The sequence below is a fragment of the Palaemon carinicauda genome, chromosome 22 (assembly GCF_036898095.1).
Source record: "Palaemon carinicauda isolate YSFRI2023 chromosome 22, ASM3689809v2, whole genome shotgun sequence".
Classification (NCBI taxonomy): Eukaryota; Metazoa; Arthropoda; class Malacostraca; order Decapoda; family Palaemonidae; genus Palaemon; species Palaemon carinicauda.
This window is the reverse complement of record NC_090746.1, coordinates 1284576-1302523: the sequence shown is the minus strand read 5'-3', so window position 1 is coordinate 1302523 and position 17948 is coordinate 1284576. Positions and strand designations below refer to the sequence as shown.

The 17948-nt window shown below is 44.3% G+C and overlaps 1 protein-coding gene across 1 annotated transcript in view; it reads left to right on the top strand.

The window, feature by feature from the left end:
- Positions 1-208: 208 nt before the first annotated feature.
- LOC137616265 (UPAR/Ly6 domain-containing protein crok-like) overlaps positions 209-17948 on the top strand; it is a 69640-nt gene continuing 51900 nt past the window's right edge. The window contains exon 1 of the mRNA XM_068345884.1: positions 209-367. Within this exon, the coding sequence (XP_068201985.1) occupies positions 301-367 (67 nt within the window). The 5' untranslated portion in view covers positions 209-300. The remainder of the gene's footprint in view (positions 368-17948) is intronic.

Here is a 17948-nt window from a genome sequence, read left to right as displayed (position 1 = left end):
ATTAATCACGTGACTTGATGTTCGTTTCCATGTCTTGATCTTACAATAATAAGTTTTCTTGACCTTTTACTAAAGCATGAAAAGGAAATCTAACATCATAAAGGGATTTAATTGTATAGCTACGTATTTTTCTTTAGTAAATCATATATATTCTCTGAAATTTAAAGGCCATTTGCCCCTTTATAGGAAATAGTACAAAGATGACGAAATCGAACACTAAACACACCTGCATCTTCAGGTGAGGTGAAGAACTGATGATATCCGTCCGTCAACTTTTGGTCTCCTATAAATACCGAAAAAATGTCAATGGGGAAATTATTACTTCCAATTTTTGTAGCGATGTTATACATGGTTGCTTTCACACAAGGTAAGATACGTAATACTTCATTTAGAGCAAATGTGATGAAGACCGTGATGTTTTGAACTTTGGTGAGAAAAATTCATGGAGAATGCGGTAACTTCAATCGGAGTTATGATTCATTTTATTTATGTAACTATAGACTGAACTAGTCTAGATTTCCTTAGGGTATTATGCTGTAATATTGTATGTCATTTTAACCAGTAACCCGTACAATGGGTCATAACCTCTGTAATTTGCAATTGTTTGTAGACTGGTCAATGCGGTTTTCAATAGGTTACTGCATACGAGATGTTCTTTTTTTTCGTTGAGTCAAAGCAACTAAGATGTAAATTACTTCCATGTAGAAATAAAATTTATGTTGTAATAAAAATACAAAATCATGATAAAGTGGAAAATTGTTTAGTCCTTCAGAATTTGTATCATACATATTGTTAGTACCTAATAGCATTGAAGGTTTTTTTTTTTTTATTATTATACAATACCACGCTCTCAATATACTGTACTGCCAAATTATGCAAAGCTATTGCTTTCCTCTATAACTTTTTCATAATTTAAAACAATTTGCCACATGGAAAACAAGTTGAAATATATATATATATATATATATATATATATATATATATATATATATATATATATATATATATATAAACTAGCCTAGTTTCCTCACTAAATGACCTGGAATTGACATCGTCAACTAAACAGAAGTTTGTGATGCCACCGTACATTTAATATATATATTAAAAAATTGTACTAAATTGAAAATGGAGTAATTACTCATAAGTGTCACTATTTTGAGTAATTACTCCATTTTTAATTTGAGTATATTTTGAATATATGATAAATTTTTAGTTTCAGCCAAATTTGGAAAAATGCAATAAAAATATATTTGTTGCATCAGAAATAGTGTGGTTTCAATGAATTTAACGTTTATTTTGACTGCAAACCAACCGATTTAGAGATTTACTATGTATACCCTAGTTCATCCCACCAATTATGGGGGACACCCTTTGGGAACCGGGGTTTTGGGTGGGGGAAGGGGGGGGGGAGGGTGTTGGGGCATTGAATGATATTTGCAATAAATGAATAATTAATGTTCCAGCACCCCTCCCCCATACCCCTAACTAGGCCTACCGGGGGGAGGGGGGTAGGGCCCCCCAGCGACCCCCCCTTAAAGCCACAGTAATTTTCAGGGCACCACAGAACCTAACAAACCCACCTAACCTAACCTAGGGGCCCTGTACCCCTACCGGGGGGGGGGTCGCCCCCCCTGCGACCCCCCCTTATGGCCAAAGTAATTTTCAAGGCACCACAGAACCTAACAAACCCGCCTAACCTAACCTAGGGGCCCTGTACCCCTACCGGGGGGGGCTTCGCCCCCCCTGCGACCCCCCCTTATGGCCACAGTAATTTTCAAGGCACCACAGAACCTAACAAACCCACCTAACCTAACCTAGGGGCCCTGTACCCCTACCGGGGGGGCTTCGCCCCCCCTGCGACCCCCCCTTAAGGCCACAGTAATTTTCAGGGCACCACAGAACCTAACAAACCCACCTAACCTAACCTAGGGGCCCTGTACCCCTACCGGGGGGGGCTTCGCCCCCCATGCGACCCCCCCTTTAACCAGGGGTAAATTTGAATATATATATTTTGTTAAATCACTTCTTACCTTAAACGGAAGATGACGATGAAGATGTGGAAGGTTGTGGTTGACCCTCTTCTGAATCATCAAGTACTGGAATACGTTCAGATTTGGTACAATACCACACATGTCTATCCTCACGAAAATGTAAAGGCGAATCACATTTACCACACTGGACACTTAAAGGTAATACGGAATGCTCCCTTAGAAAACGATTCACTACTTCAGGAGTTCCATTATAATTCCCATGAAATCGGCCGATCACATCAAAATAGGAATAACGACATATTTCACACAACCGTACCGGAGGATCCATGACAGTTAAGTGACGTGTGATGAAAATATAGAAACCGGAACTTTTGAAAACCGAAAACAAACGACAATCACGGGTTTCTCCCATAATGAAATAGGGAAAAAAACAAAATACTATCGTTTACAATGTTATATTGCACGAAAAACAGATCCTTGAAACAAGACTGAGAGACCAATGAATCGTCCAATAATAACCCTTGAAAAGAACCCAGTAGTATTTAGATTGGAGGAGCGACATTAGTGGGAGGAGCAAATGCGCATTCAAGTAAATATTGTCACATTACGCAATGGGGCGGAGCCAAGTAAGATGAAAACAGACATACAAACGAACAAGAGCTAGGTCCCGTGGCAGCGTAAAGGTATACAAAACACTTAGAAATAAAATGCAGACCTACATTAACTGAAATAATTATCTCTGTAAGTAGACATCAGCGTCAATAATGTATTGAGAGAAAGTTTTTTGTTATCACGTGCTTTACTAGGAAAATATATTAATATAATACATTTCCCAATTTGGTTGAATCTAAAACTTTACCGAATATATATATATCAAGTGTATGCTGGCATCACTAACTTCGGTTTGGTTGACAATGGGGGCAATGTCAATTCCAGGTTGTTTAGTGAGGAAACCAGGCTAGATTTTATTTTAATCCTATAGCTTTTTATAGTTTAGGTAAGTTTCCCATGTGGCAAGTTGTTTTACGTTATGAAAAAGTTATAGAGGAAAACAATAGCTTTGCATAATTTGGGAGTATATGGAGAGCGTGGTCCTGTAAACAAATACCGGATTAAATTATATGAATTAGGTAAGGATACGGCTTCTAGGTTAGGTTAGGTGGTGTTCTTGCATGGAGGTTTTGCCGAAAAACAGACTAGAAAATAAAGAAAAATCTCATTTTCTATACACGCGTGAGGAACTGTCTGCTGATATGCAAAGGCTCCAATTATATATATTTACTGGTATTTGGTACTCCGTTCCGGAAGTGGTACATGTTGCGTAGTCTATTTGCCAAGTGGGCGATCATTTTGGAGGAAAAAAATTTGATCGCCCAATTACACACACACTATCCTACACGTGAATGCATGAACATCTTGCCCCCATTTCATATAGCCTAGAATGATGCGTTGGTATGTCAGAGCTAACAAATCTCCTGTGGATTCCTGAGACTGACAGTTGTACTTAAATACTATTACCTAACCTAATTTTGATATCTATCATCTATAAGGATGTCATGTCTTGTTGTGGCTAGAGTGCCGATTATTATGAGGTTCAATTATAGAATGGTGTAATATTAGTTGACATTAAAACTCGCATAAGAGTAGATCTTTGCAACTTCACTACTTTAAATATTTAACTTAGCCGGTGGATATATATGTAGCTAACGTCTCCGACGGTCGACAGATTAAAAAAAGTCGCGAGCCATCACCGTGGTGGTTGCTGGGTGTAAACACCAGCGCCAATTTCCGGCAGGATACCGCATATATTTCCCCAGGAATTCAGTTCTTCTCTGTCGGTTGAAATGACAACATTGGTTCCGCTCGCGCTTAACCTCAAAGTTTTCAACTAATTGGTGAAGTATTTTTTTCATGGTTTTATGGCTTTCGCCGTGTTGGATTATCTTCGATAAAACCCTTGAATAACTTTTTTGATTTTCTGTTGCTGAACTTGGCTTATTTTTTTTTGGACTCTTTGAAATTTTCAAAATGGCTGACCCTTCTCCTGTCTATCGTAAATGTTCTAAAGACTGTAATAAACGCCTTCCTAAAGCTTCCATCGATCCTCGTTCTATTTGTATTAGTTGCCGAGGCAAAGCTTGTCAATTAGGGGATCGATGTGAGGAATGTGTTAATTTGTCTGAATTCGAGTGGTTGGAGTATGAGAAATATACTCTAAAACTCGAAAGAGATAGGGTTAGAAGAAGCTCTTCTCGATCGCAAGAATTTTCCTCTTCCTATGCCCCTGAACCTTTTCCCCCCTCTGTAGTGGTAGTTTCAGAACCCCCTACTGGCACTAATGAACCTTCTCTTAGAGATATGTTAAAGGCTATTCAGGCCTTGGGTGAGAAGGTTGAATTGCTGGCCTCGGACAGAAATCAGCTCATGTCCGACGTAAAGATTTTGAAGGGTGAAAGTGATAAAGTGAAAAGTGCAACAAATGTGTTTAGTGTTAATGCGGAGGATTCGTCTGTTCGTGCTTGTCGCTTACCCAGTCCGAGACCTCTTTCAGGCTCCCCAACCCCTGGGGGAAGGAATGTCACAAGACCAAAGGGAGCGAGAGGCTTTAACCAACGAACAGACGTTCCCTCAAAGGTATCAGACGTTGCTCCTCAAGCACGTCCTTACCATAAGACAGGAGAGACTAAGTTCTCCTCGTCTTCCGATGACTCGTTTCTTAAAAAATCTTGGCGTAAGGTTTCGGGACTGTTGAAGCGTAAATTAGTTCCTTCATAACAAGATCAACGTCCTGGCTGTAGTCATTGGGACAGCCCAGGCCGTATTCCCTCATCGGAGGATAACTCCTATTAAGCGATCTCTTTTATCGTCTAGTTTTGTGGCCCTGGAGGCCTATTCTAAAAGTCACGATCCCGTTTTCCTTTCTGGTCGTTCCAGACGTGACGTTGATTTTGAGAGTCCCGTTCATGAACAGACGTTACGGACGTCACGATCTATTTCGAGTGCGGTTGATTCGAAGTTAAGTGTTTTGCAAGATACTGTATGCAGTTAAAGCTTTCTTCTTTAATGAAAGCTTACGATCCTGTTCCTGTGCGAAAGGATCCTTTGCTTGCTGTACGTCACGGTTCTGGCAAACGTGATTCAGATTTTCAACCTTCTAAACGAGATTTGTCACGTCACTGACGTTATCCCTAGTGTCAGCTTTGCTGTTAAACGAGATGCAGAGCATAAATCTCGACGTAACCTTAATTGACAGTCAGTTCAGTCGAGTCGTAATTTTGATCAGCAGTCACTGCAGTCCCACCGAGACTTTGGACGTCAGTTACCGCAGTCACAACGTGACGTTGAGCTGCAGTCACCGCAGACACGACGTGACGTTGAGCTGCAGTCACCGCAGACACGACGTGACGTTGAGCGGCGGACACCGCAGACACAACGTGACGTCGAGCGTCAGTCGCCGCAGTCACGATATGACATCGAACAGCAGTCACCGCTGTTACTATGTGACGTTGAACGTCAGTCACTTCAGTCTCGACGTGTAGTAGAACAACATTCTCTGCAGTCACAACGTGACATCGACCCTCCAACTTTAACTTCTTCTCATATACAAGTTGATGTAGCCTGTCAGGCTTTACCTTCACATCATTCTGAATATTCTCCTTCTCGCAAGACTTTAGATTTATCAGATGATTTGCCTTCTGAAGAAGTTGATGATCCCCTTTCCTCTAATGTACCTTTGGGGATTCATTCAGAAAAGGAGGAACCTAGGGTTGTCGAACAATCCCTTGACTTTAAAAAGATTATGAACATCTTTAGGGAAATTTTTCCTACTCATTTTGTAACGGCTGCTCCACGTTCGCCGCCGTCTGAATTTACTCAAGGCATGACTTCTTTGACCCCTTCGTATACGAAGTTAGTTCTCTCTTGTTCTTCCAAGAGAGCCATGCGCTTACTGGGAGACTGGTTGGAAACCAGGAGAAGTTTAGGAAAGTCTTCCTTTGCTTTTTCTCCTAAATTAGCTTCTCGCTCGAGCGTCTGGTATGACACAGGAGAAGTTCTCGTCTTGGAGTACCTGCCTCTGCCCAGGGAGACTTCTCAAGCCTAGTAGACTCTCCTCGTCGTCTAGCCATGAGACGCTCGAAGATTTTCTGGTCGTCTTCAGAACTGGATCATCTCCTGAAAGGAGTTTTTCATGCGTTCAAAGTGTTTAATTTTTTGGATTGGTCCCTGGGAGCCTTAAGTAAGAAGATCTCTCCATCGGACATTGATATTGTTGTACAAATTATGTCATGCATGGACAAGGCCATAAGGGATGGCTCCAATGAACTGGCAGCTACGTTCACTGCAGGAATACTTAAGAAAAGAGAGACTTTTTGTCCATTCCTTTCTTTAGGGGTCACCCCTTGTCAGAAGTCAGAGCTACTTTTTGCGCCTCTGTTGAGTACTCTGTTCCCACAACATCTTATTAAAGATATTGCGTCGTCTCTTGCACTGAAGGACACGCACGATTTAGTGGCCAAGACAGCACGCAAGGTTTTACCTTCTTATGCCAACAAACCCAATTTTGATATGCCAGCGACAAGATTTATTCCTCCCTTTCGTGGCAGAGCCCCCAGCAGGGGAACCTCTCGTCCGGATAACAAACGAGGTAAGAGAAGGTGATCCGAATCCTCCCATGGCAGAGTCTGACTGCCCACGGCTTCAGACAGCAGTAGGTGCCAGACTGACGAACTTCTGGCAGGCCTGGGAGAGAAGGAGAGCAGGCCGAGATCAGTTCTGTTACTAAAGGAGGGTTACAAAATCCCTTTTGTACGGAAACCTCCTCTAGTAAATTTTCCGATAGATCTCTCTCCCAGGTATTGAGAGGAAACAAAGAGACAGGCTTTGCGACATCAAGTGTCTCTTTTGTTAGAAAAGGGGGCGGTGGTGAAAGTCTTGGACCTTCAATCCCCAGGCTTTTACAGCCGTCTCTTCCTGGTTCCGAAGAACACAGGAGGTTGGAGGCCAGTGCTAGATGTACAGTAAGTGCACTCAATGTGTTTATTGTAAAGACAAAGTTCACAATGGAGACTACCAAATCTGTTTTAGCAGCAGTAAGGGAAAGCGACAGGATGGTCTCTCTCGACCTTCAGGATGCATACTTCCACATCCCGATTCACCCAAACTTTCAACAATATCTGAGGTTTGTGTACGGGAAAGTAGTGTATCAGTTCCGAGCACTGTGCTTCGGCCTCAGCCCTGCTCCTCTTGTTTTTACAAGGCTCATGCAAATTGTAGCAAGCTTTCTACATTTGTCAGGGATCAGAGCCTCCCTTTATTTGGACGAGTGGTTAGTCAGGGCGTCATCATTAAATCGCTGTCGGGAGAACCTCAAATGGACATTAGACCTAACCAAGGAGTCGAGTTTTTCGGGCTTTTCCGTCTCCCACAAGAATGAAGCAAGCTCTGCTACAAGTCCGTCACTTGCAAGAGAAAAGCAGTTGCTCTGTAAGAGGTTGGATGAGCCTCGTGGGAACTCTTTCATCGCTGGAACAGTTTATCTCTCTGGGGAGACTCAACCTTCACCCTCTCCAGTTTCACCTAAACCACCATTGGAACAAGGAGAAGGGCTTAGAGATGATTTCTATTCCAATCTCCAACTCAATCAAGACATGTCTGACTTGGTGGGACAGCAACATCAGACTTCGAGAAGGTCTTTCTCTTGCGATCAAGAACCCAAACCATGTGTTGTATTCAGACGCATCGAATTTGGGTTGGGGAGCGACACTGGACAATCTGGAATGCTCAGGTCTTTGGTCCACAGATCAGAAGAAATTCCATATAAACTGCAAAGAACTTCTGGCAGTCCATCTAGCTTTAAAGAGTTTTGAGAGTCTGGTTCAGAACAAAGTGGTAGAGGTGAATGCAGACAATACCATGGCCTTGGCGTATATCTCAAAACAAGGAGGGATTCACTCCCACTCCCTTTTCGTCACCGCAAGGGACCTCCTCATTTGGTCAAAGGCAAGAAACATCTCTCTTTTGATGAGATTCGTGCAAGGAGAAATGAATGTCTTAGCGGACTGCCTCAGCAGAAGAGGACAAGTCATCTCCACGGAGTGGATGTTACACAAGAATGTGTGCGAGAAGCTATGGCTGACGTGGGGTCAACCCACCATAAATCTGTTTGCGACTTCACTGACAAAGAGGCTCCCAACTTACTGCTCTCCAGTTCCAGATCCAGAGGCAGCCCACATAGACGCTTTCTTGCTGGACTGGTCTCGCCTAGACATCTATGCCTTCCCACCATTCAAGATCCTAAACCAGGTTCTTCAGAAGTTCGCCTCTCACGAAGGGACCAGGTTGACGTTGGTTGCTCCCCCCTGGCCGTCGAGAGAATGGTTCACAGGTACTTCTATGGCTGGTGGGCATCCCAAGAAGTTTACCGTTACGGATGGATCTCCTGCGTCAACCTCATGTAAAAAGATTTCTCCAAAGTCTCCCCGTGCTTCGTCGAACTGCCTTCAGACTATCGAAAGACACTATAGAGCTCGAGGGTTTTCGAAGGAGGCAGCTAGAACAATCGCAAGGGCTAGAAGATCATCTACCATCAGGATCTACCAATCTAAATGGGAGGTATTTAGAGACTGGTGCAAGTCCTCCTCTATTTCCTCTTCCAATGCCACTGTAGCACAGATTGCAGACTTTGTATTTTATCTTAGAAATGATCGCATCCTTTCTGCCTCAACCATTAAAGGCTACAGAGGCATGTTAGCTTCAGGTTTTAGACATAGAAATTTGGATCTGTCTAATAATAAAGATCTTCAAGACCTTCTCAAGTCTTTCGAGACTTCCAAGGAGCGTCAGATTGCTACTCCTGCTTGGAATTTGGACGTGATCCTTAAGTTCCTTATGTCTGGTAGGTTTGAGCCGTTGAATTCAACCTCACTCAAAGATCTTACACTCAAAACTCTCTTTGTAGTGAGCTTGGCTACCGCAAAGAGAGTTAGTGAAGTACATGTTTTCAGCAAAAATATCGGCTTCTGCTCTAATAAAGCGCAGTATGCTCGCTTCAGCTTGGTTTTTTAGCCAAAAATGAACGACCATCTCGTCCATGGCCTAAATCGTTTGAACTTCCCAGTCTATCTGAAATTGTTGGGAACGAAATTGAAAGAGTCCTGTGCCCTGTAAGAGCTCTTAAATTTTATTTAAATAGAACCAAATTACTGCGAGGTAATTCAGAGGCTTTATGGTGTTCAGTTAAAAAGTCCTCCTTAGAGATGTCAAAGAATGCGTTGTCTTATTTTATCAGACTTTTAATTAGAGAGGCTCACTCTCATTTAAGTGAGAATGATCTGAAATTGCTTAAAGTTAAAACTCATGAAGTTAGGGCGGTGGCAACTTCAGTAGCGTTCAAACAAAATAGATCCCTTAGAAGCATTATGGACGCAACCTTTTGGAGGAGTAAATCTGTGTTCGCTTCACATTATTTAAAAAATGTCCAGACTCTTTATGAGGACTGCTACACGTTAGGACCATTCGTAAGCAGCGAGTGCAGTAGTGGGTGAAGGTTCTACCACTACATTCCCTTAATCCCAATATCCTTTTTCTTCTCTTGAAACTTTTTTTGGATTGAACGTGGAGACTAAGAAGTCTTCCGCAATCTTTTGATTTGGCGGGTGGTCAAACTTGATTCTTGAGAGCGCCCAGATCAAGGGTATTGATGAGGTCCTGTTATAGGGGTGTTCACCCCTAAATATAATAGCTCCTAGAAGTCTTTCAGCACCCTGTGTGGAGCGCTGGGCTTTGTAAGGATAGCGGACTAATGAGGCAGAGTATCATCAGAGTCAGCTTCTTTATCAGGTACCTATACTTAAGTTTGTTTTTTGAATGATTGTCAAAAACTCTTAAGCTTATATTCCTTTAATGTTTAATACTGGTCTCTACCCTCCACCATGGGTGTGAATCAGCTATATATATATCCACCGGCTAAGTTAGATATTTTAAAATGATATTTTCAATTTTAAATTTTTTTTTTAATATACTTACCCAGTGGATACAGTGAACCCTCGTTTATCGCGGTAGATAGGTTCCAGACGCGGGCGCGATAGGTGAAAATCCGCGAAGTAGTGACAGCATATTTACCTATTTATTTAACATGTATATTCGGACTTTTAAAACCTTCCCTTGTACGTAGTACTGTTAACAAACCACCCTTTAATGTACAGAACACTTAATGCATGTACTACAGCACCCTAAACTAAAACAGGCACAAATATTAAAGGCGATTTTATATCATGTGTTTCCTAAACACCTAAAAAGCACGATAAAAAATGGCAACCAATGTTTTGTTTACGTTCATCTCTGATCATAATGAAGAAACAAACTCATTTAGTGTACACATATATGTACGTATGGTTAGTTTTTGCATCGATTATATTGATTATACAGTACTGTATGTTGATTTTTTTATTACCAATGTTTTAGTTTACGTATTTTTCTTAGGACTTCCAAATGAAATCTTTTTCTTTATGACGCCGCCTGAAAACGACGGCGTGTACGCTCAGTAAACAACCACGCTCAGAACAAACAAGGCATTTAACACGCATGATGATAGTGATAAATAATGATACAGTACATACAGTATTTACAGTAAAAGCATTTACAAAATATGTTACCTTACAAATATAAATTATACAGTACTTGTACGTAGCAAAGCAGGAAAACAATTATAGAGAGAGAGAGAGAGAGAGAGAGAGAGAGAGAGAGAGAGGAGAGAGAGAGAGAGAGAGAGAGAGAGAGAGAGAGAGAGAGAGAGAGAGAGAGAGAGAGAGAGAGAGAGAGAGAGAGAGAGGAGAGAGAGAGAGAGGAGAGAGAGAGAGAGAGAGAGAGAGAGAGAGAGAGAGAGAGAGAGAGGAGAGAGAGAGAGAGAGAGAGAGAGAGAGAGAGAGAGAGAGAGAGAGAGAGAGAGAGAGAGAGAGAGAGAGAGAGGAGAGAGAGAGAGAGAGAGAGAGAGAGAGGAGAGAGAGAGAGAGAGAGAGGAGAGAGAGAGAGAGAGAGAGAGAGAGAGAGAGAGAGAGAGAGAGAGAGAGAGAGAGAGAGAGAGAGAGAGAGAGAGAGAGAGAGAGAGAGAGAGAGAGAGAGAGAGAGAGATGAGAGAGAGAGAGAGAGAGAGAGAGAGAGAGAGAGTGTGTGTTTTACGTACGTAAATGTAAATTTTAAACAAAAAAAATATGATAGGTTACAACATGTAGACTTTTAAAACCTTCCTTTAACTTAATGCATACAGTACGTACATTACTAAACTATAAAACAGGTTAAAGTAAAAAATAAAGATTGTTACTGTACTCACCACGAAAGAAGTTCAAGAAAAACTTGAATGACGATGGCGATGAATTTGCTGCACAGTAGAAATGATGATGATGAAGCTGATGATGTGTTCTACTGTGCAGTCAATGATAGTATTTTACGTCTCTTCAGACGGAGGTGTCTTTTCCTGGGACACCTCTTCAACTTCTTCAATTTCTTCCGAAGGCGTACTAGCAGGAGGAACTGGCTCTTTTTTGCGAGGCTGAAAAAACATTGTGATCGGAAGTTGTTGCCGCTGCTGCTTCTTTTCGATCCAAGAGCATCCTGTAGGGAGTCGTGATGTCATCGACCTTGTTGCAGAATTGCATCGAGCGAACCATATCCTCGTCCCCACTCTTGCAACATTTTCTTTCGCCTCCTTCATATGGTTGCAGAACTTGGCGAGCCGTTCTAATGTTAAGCCCGTTTCTTCTACATTTTCTTGGGTCTCTTCCTGGGTACCCTCACTCTCTTCCTCACTTGCCGATTTCGTCAGGTCTTCGAGGTCTGCGTCAGTTAGGGGCTGGGAATGGCAGTCCAACAACTCGTCGACGTCTTCAGTCGTCATGTCGCCAAACCCGTCACCCCCAATTATGGCAGCCAACTGCACAGATTTCCGTATTGCAGAGTGTTGGATTTCCGACGGAGTAAATCCCTTGTCGTCGTAAACAATATCGGGCCACAGCTTCTTCCAGCTCGCATTTACGGTTGCAGGTTTCATCTCTTGAAGTGCCTTTTGAATATTCTGCAGGCACGTGGCTATGGTGTACTGCCGCCAGTACGCCTTCAAGTTGAAGTCTTCATCCTCGTCATCTTGGGCAGCATCCACACACGCAACGAGGTCCGCCAAGGTATTCTTCGTGTAGAGGGCCTTGAACGCCCTGATAACCCCCTGGTCCATTGGTTGAATTAATGACGTGGTGTTGGGTGGCAGGAACTCAACCTGAACGCCCTCACGCGACAGGTCAGTTGCGTGTCCACCAGCGTTATCCATAAGGAGAAGGATCTTGAATGGCAAGCCCTTCTCTAAGAGATATTCATGGACTTGCGGGATGAAACACTGGTGGAACCAGTTGGAGGTCAGCATCTTCGTAATCCATGCTTTTTGATTATGCATCCAGTACACGGGAAGGAGATTCTTATTTTTGTTTTTCAAAGCGCGAGGATTTTTCGACTTATAAATAAGCCCCGGCTTTAACAAAAATCCAGCAGCATTGCCACACATCACGAGGGTAACGCGATCCTTGAATGCCTTAAAGCCAGAGACTTTGGCTTCCTCTTTGAACAGGAAAGTTCGCGACGGCATTCTCTTCCAAAACAAGCCGGTTTCATCCATATTAAACACTTGTTCCGGCTTGTATCCACCTTCAGCGATAATGTTCTTGAAAGTCTGGTTCACGTAAGTTTCAGCAGCGGCAGTGTCAGCGGAAGCAGACTCCCCATGCAGGGAAACGCTTTTCAGGGCGAAGCGTTTCTGAAACTTCGCGAACCATCCTTTGCTGGCGGAAAAACGTTGTTTCTGACGCTGGGAATCAGTGGAGGTCCCTGGTTGAGGATCATCTACATCATCATCTTCTTCAGCATGGTCGCCATCGTCGTCATGAGGTTCCTTTGCCGCAAAATTCTCATACAAGCTCAAAGCCTTTGTTCGGATGGTGTTCGTATCCAACGCTATGTTCTTCTTCCGACAGTCGGCAATCCACACAGCTAAAGCACCTTCCATGCGTACGATCGTTTTATTACGCGTTGTAACGACTCGCTTCGCTGATCTGCTAAAGGTGATTGCAGCAGTCTTTCTAATGTTCGCCTCGTCCTTCTTGATGTAGCGAACGGTGGATTCGTTGATGCCAAAATGGCGGCCGGCGGCCGCGTAACTTCTACCATCTTTTAACATGTCGAGAAGCGTAACCTTCTCAGCTATCGTCATCATTCTTCGGTGGCGTTTAGGCTCACTACCAGCCTTACTAGAAGCAGAACGCTTGGGAGCCATTGTAACAGAAAGTTCAACAAAAAGTTCAACTTAAAACAGTCGCACACAGCACAGATTAAACTTCACAAAGTTAAGAACGTCTACTCAGCAATACGCGGAAAGAGAAAGTGAACGATGCAGACCCGCGAGAACTGTGATGCTGGAAGTTGAAGATGCGGGCAAAACACCAATCACAGGCTAGATAACAAAACTTGAGTTTTGATTCGTCATCTATCAGCGCTTGAACCAATCACAACCCGTCTTACAGTACATGGTGCGTTGGTTACTCATAGAAGATGCCCCGCGCATACTGAACGTACGTAGATTAAGTACAAGGGTACCGTAATAATAATAAATAATGATAATAATACTGTACAGTAATAATAATAATAATAATGATTAATAATAATAACAATAATAATTTTATTAACAACAACAACAATAATAATAATAATAATAACAATAATAATAAAAATTTACGTACGTACGCTATTTTACGCCTCTCTCTCTCTCTCTCTCTCTCTCTCTTTCTCTCTCTCTCTCTCGTACGCTTACAGTACTTATTCGAAATGTGATTTTTGCAACAAAGAATATTATTGGATGCAGTACTGTACTACGTACGTATACATACAAAAGATTCATGGAAAAGAAGCACATCCATTACAGTACACACCATTCTAATATGGTATGACTGCATCTGATTTGCGTTTCATGTTCGATTTAATTTTACTACGTACTGAATTATCGTATGATCACATTCTCTTTTCGTGTTTTATTTCTTTCTGTGCTGAATTATATATCATATGTAATGCAATGAACAATCAGTAAGAGCAGATATTACTAATTACAGTATTAATGGAATTACAGGTAACAAAATATCGTATTTGGTTATCTTCAGATTTCGCGGTATTTTCGAATTTTCCGGAAAATCCGCGATATGTATATATATATGGGTTATGGGAAAACCCCGCGAAGTGGTGAATCCGCGATTGTCGAACCGCGAAGTAGCGAGGGTTCACTGTATATATAATTAAAGGCCCCCCTTTCCTCCCCGATAGAGACCCTACGGACTGAGAAGAACTGAATTCCTGGGGAAATATATATGGTATCCTGCCGGCAGTTGGTGCTGGTGTTCACACACAGCAACCACCACGGTGATCGCTCGCGAGTTTTTTTAATCTGTCGACCGTCGGAGACGTTAGCTACATATATATCCACCGGGTAAGTGTATTAAAAAATTTATTTTAAATTGAAAATAGCATTTTTGAATACCACATAGCCTACTACTGGCGGAAACCTCTATTAACAAAGTTACAGTTGTTCCGTAACCGAAATACAAACCACGCTATTTACATTGGGTTTACCTTTTAGCGCAGCTGAAATGGCGAGCCATTAGAATTTAACGAGGGTGTATTACCCCCGCGCTAGTTAGCGGGGGGATAGGGGAGTGGTAGCTAGCTACCCCTCCCCCCCTCACACACAGGTGAATGCTCACTTTCACTTTTGGCTCGGACTGGGACAGACGTCTCTGTCTTGGTCCTCACTTGGCAGCCATTGTTTGTTTTGTCTTTACTTAATCGCTTACTTTTCTTTTACTCAATATATATGTAAACATGTTTTCATGTTTGTATATATATTTGAGTATAGAAATCAGTAAGTTTCCTTTTCAGAGTTGTGTGTGTAGTGTACGATATCTCCGTGGAGTCCTCGGCAGTTAGGCCACCACGGCGTAATTTTATGGGTTGCGATCGAGTTTGACTTTGGTCTTTCTCTCTCTCTCTCTCTTGAGGTCGTTCACCCTTTTACTACATTTTACTACTCCCTTGTAGCTTCCTTCCCGTGTGGGGGGGGGGTTGCTACGCCGTACGTTTTGTCTCAATTAGTTTATGAATCTAATTGTAGTTGTTAATTTTTCAGCTTGTAGAACGATTCCTTTCGGGCTTTTCGTTCTTTCTTTAGTGTTCATTCTTTTTTAAATTACATAATTACATAGTTTCATAATTATAATTGTTATAATTCTGTTTTGGTTACAGCTCTCCTTCCACGAGTGTAAGTGGTTGTGAGGGTACGTGCCTGTTGTGTAATTCTTGTTTCCTTTCCCTCGGGATTCCTCTTCGGAGCCTTCCCGGGGGAATGAATGTGTACTAATGTTTTTTGTTTTTATTTTTTTACAGTTACCGATCTAGTTCGTTTCTGTAATATGGCTACGGTGTGAGCTGTCTTGTGGAGGCCTGGGGATTCGGATGCTGCCTCCCCTTTGGATTTTCGTCAGGGGCGTGTCTCCTTCTACTGGAAGTACTCCGTGACGATTGACAGCTCTCCAGTTCATTTTAGAACTCAGGAGGCTTGCCTCCTTGGGTTGGTAACTTTCCTTCCGAGGGAAGTTTTTCCTGTCCAGGCTTGAGTTTTTCCCCTTTTGGGGGGTTCTTCTCTTGCCTTTTTTTCGTGCGACTATGCTCTTGGTGCTGAGCGGTCACACCTGCAGTTTGCTAAAGGGGCTGGGCAACTGCAGGAGCCCCTCTTCGGAGGATTGCTCCTTTTAGGTCACTGGCTGACCAGTCTCTTCGACGAAGTGTTTCTCTTTCGTTCGCGAGAGAGTACACTCATAGAGACTCCTCTTCGGAGGATTCTTCTGCTGTTGTTGCTGTTGGCCTCCTTCGCCGTAAGGCTCACCGTCCGCCTCGTCGTAGGGCCTCTCATCTCCCTATAAGGGTGCTAAGAGGCGCCTTTTTGAATCTACGTTTGCAGCCTACAACTCCTTCATCCGCCCTGGTGCAGATGGACAGCAGTCTGACCTCGTCTTCTGACGGGCAACGGTCTTCCCGACGGACAACGGTCTTCCCGACGGATAGACAACGGTCTTCCGACGGACATCAGTCTCCCGGCGGCCAGGCAACGGTCTTCCGGCCTGCTCCTGCTCAGTGTTAGCGCACAGGCGCGCTCCTGCTCATCAGCGCTTCCTGATCGCTAGCGCTCTCCTGTTCGCCAACGCTCTCCTGTTCGTCTGCGCTCTCATGATGATCATCTCTGCGGTTCCTGTTGGTTCCTGTTACGCGCCCACGTTCGCCCTCGCGATCTAGAACTTCGGTTCAGGTCTGGGTCAAGGACTCTTCTTCTATGCGCAGGCTTTCACGCGTTGCCTTCTGCTCGTCAGCGATCATCAGCTCGCCAGCGACCTTAGACGTGTCAACGTTCACCTGCTCGCCAGCGATCTCCTACGCGTCAACGATCGCGATCGATCTGCCACGCGTGTCGGTTCCCCTGACCACCATCAGTAGCGATCTAGCGCTCGCCTGCTGTGGACCACGATCTCCGGTAGCTGAGTCTTGCCGTAGATCTTCCTCTTGCTCCCCAGCGCTCACCTTTTCTTCTGTCCTTCTGTGCGCCAGCTTTCTTCAATCGCCAGCGCACATCTGCGCGCCCTTCTTTGCCGCGCACCAATGGGCGCCAACGGGTTTCTCACTGTCTATGATCGCCTGATTAACAGCTGGATTCAGCGCTCACCTTCCTGATGCACCTGCGCGCCTTCTGTTAGCGCGGTGCGCGCTAACCATCACTAGTGTCTCTCACGTTGGCAATCGCCTATGCACCCGCGCGATTCTTCATCTGCTCGCTAGCGTTTTGTTAACGCACCACTGCTCGCCAACGCGCCATCGCTTGCCAACGCTCCGTCACTCTCCTGCGGGCTATCGCCTCGCCAGAACGCGCCATCGCTTGCCGACGCGCCATCGGTCTCCCGACCGCCTGTGCTCACCCGCGCGCCCACGTGCCTGCGCGGCCACACGCCCACGTTCCTGCGCGACTGCACGCCCGCGTGCCTGCACGTCTACGCTCATGCGCGACCGCGCACATGCTCTCCAATGTTCGCCCGCGTGAACCAACGGTATTCCGTCACGTGAACGGATGGTTTCCGTCGCACGGACGGACGGTGTTCCGTCGCGCGAGCCGACGGGGTTTCTTCGCATGAACGTCAGCTTAATTCTTGCAGTATCCATTACTCGCCTATGGGTTAACACTTGCCGACCACCAGCTCTCGCCTTTCCTTCCACGCTCGCCCTCCTTCTGCGCTCCTTCGCTCACCTTTGTTTGCGTTCCTGCGTGACCGCGCATGGGCGCTTCCACGTTCGCCCACGCGCAAATCATTGATTTACCATCGCGCGAGCTCCAGGGCGATTGCGACCACGATTCCCATTGGGGTTTTCGCAGCATGGCCAGCCTGGCGAGTTCTTCTGGAGCATATTTCCTGAACACGGCCTCACCCCGTAAACGCAGAGCATGGCACTTGCAAGAATAGGAAGAATCTTCAGGGAGGTCTGAGCAACACTCCTCTTTCCAGAACCTGGGTTAGCCCTTCCCCATCATTCCCTGGAAGGATTTTTGGCGGGGGCTTTCCGTTCGAGATTTTTCCATCGGCCAAGGGGTGACTGCTTACCCCTTCCTCTTCTCCACCTCGTGTAGGGGCTTACCAGGTCCTTTCCTTCCTCGGTTACGGCCCGAGGTTTGGTTCAAGGAATCTACATGAAGGTCATGGGTACTTTCCTCCTCTCGGGCTCAGGCACCTTGGCGTTTCGTCGTTAAGTATCTAACTTGCGGGCAAGCTCGATGTTGGACCTTCTGGGTGTCTCATCCGTGGATGTCGACAACCTCAGACACCCTTCCATCCT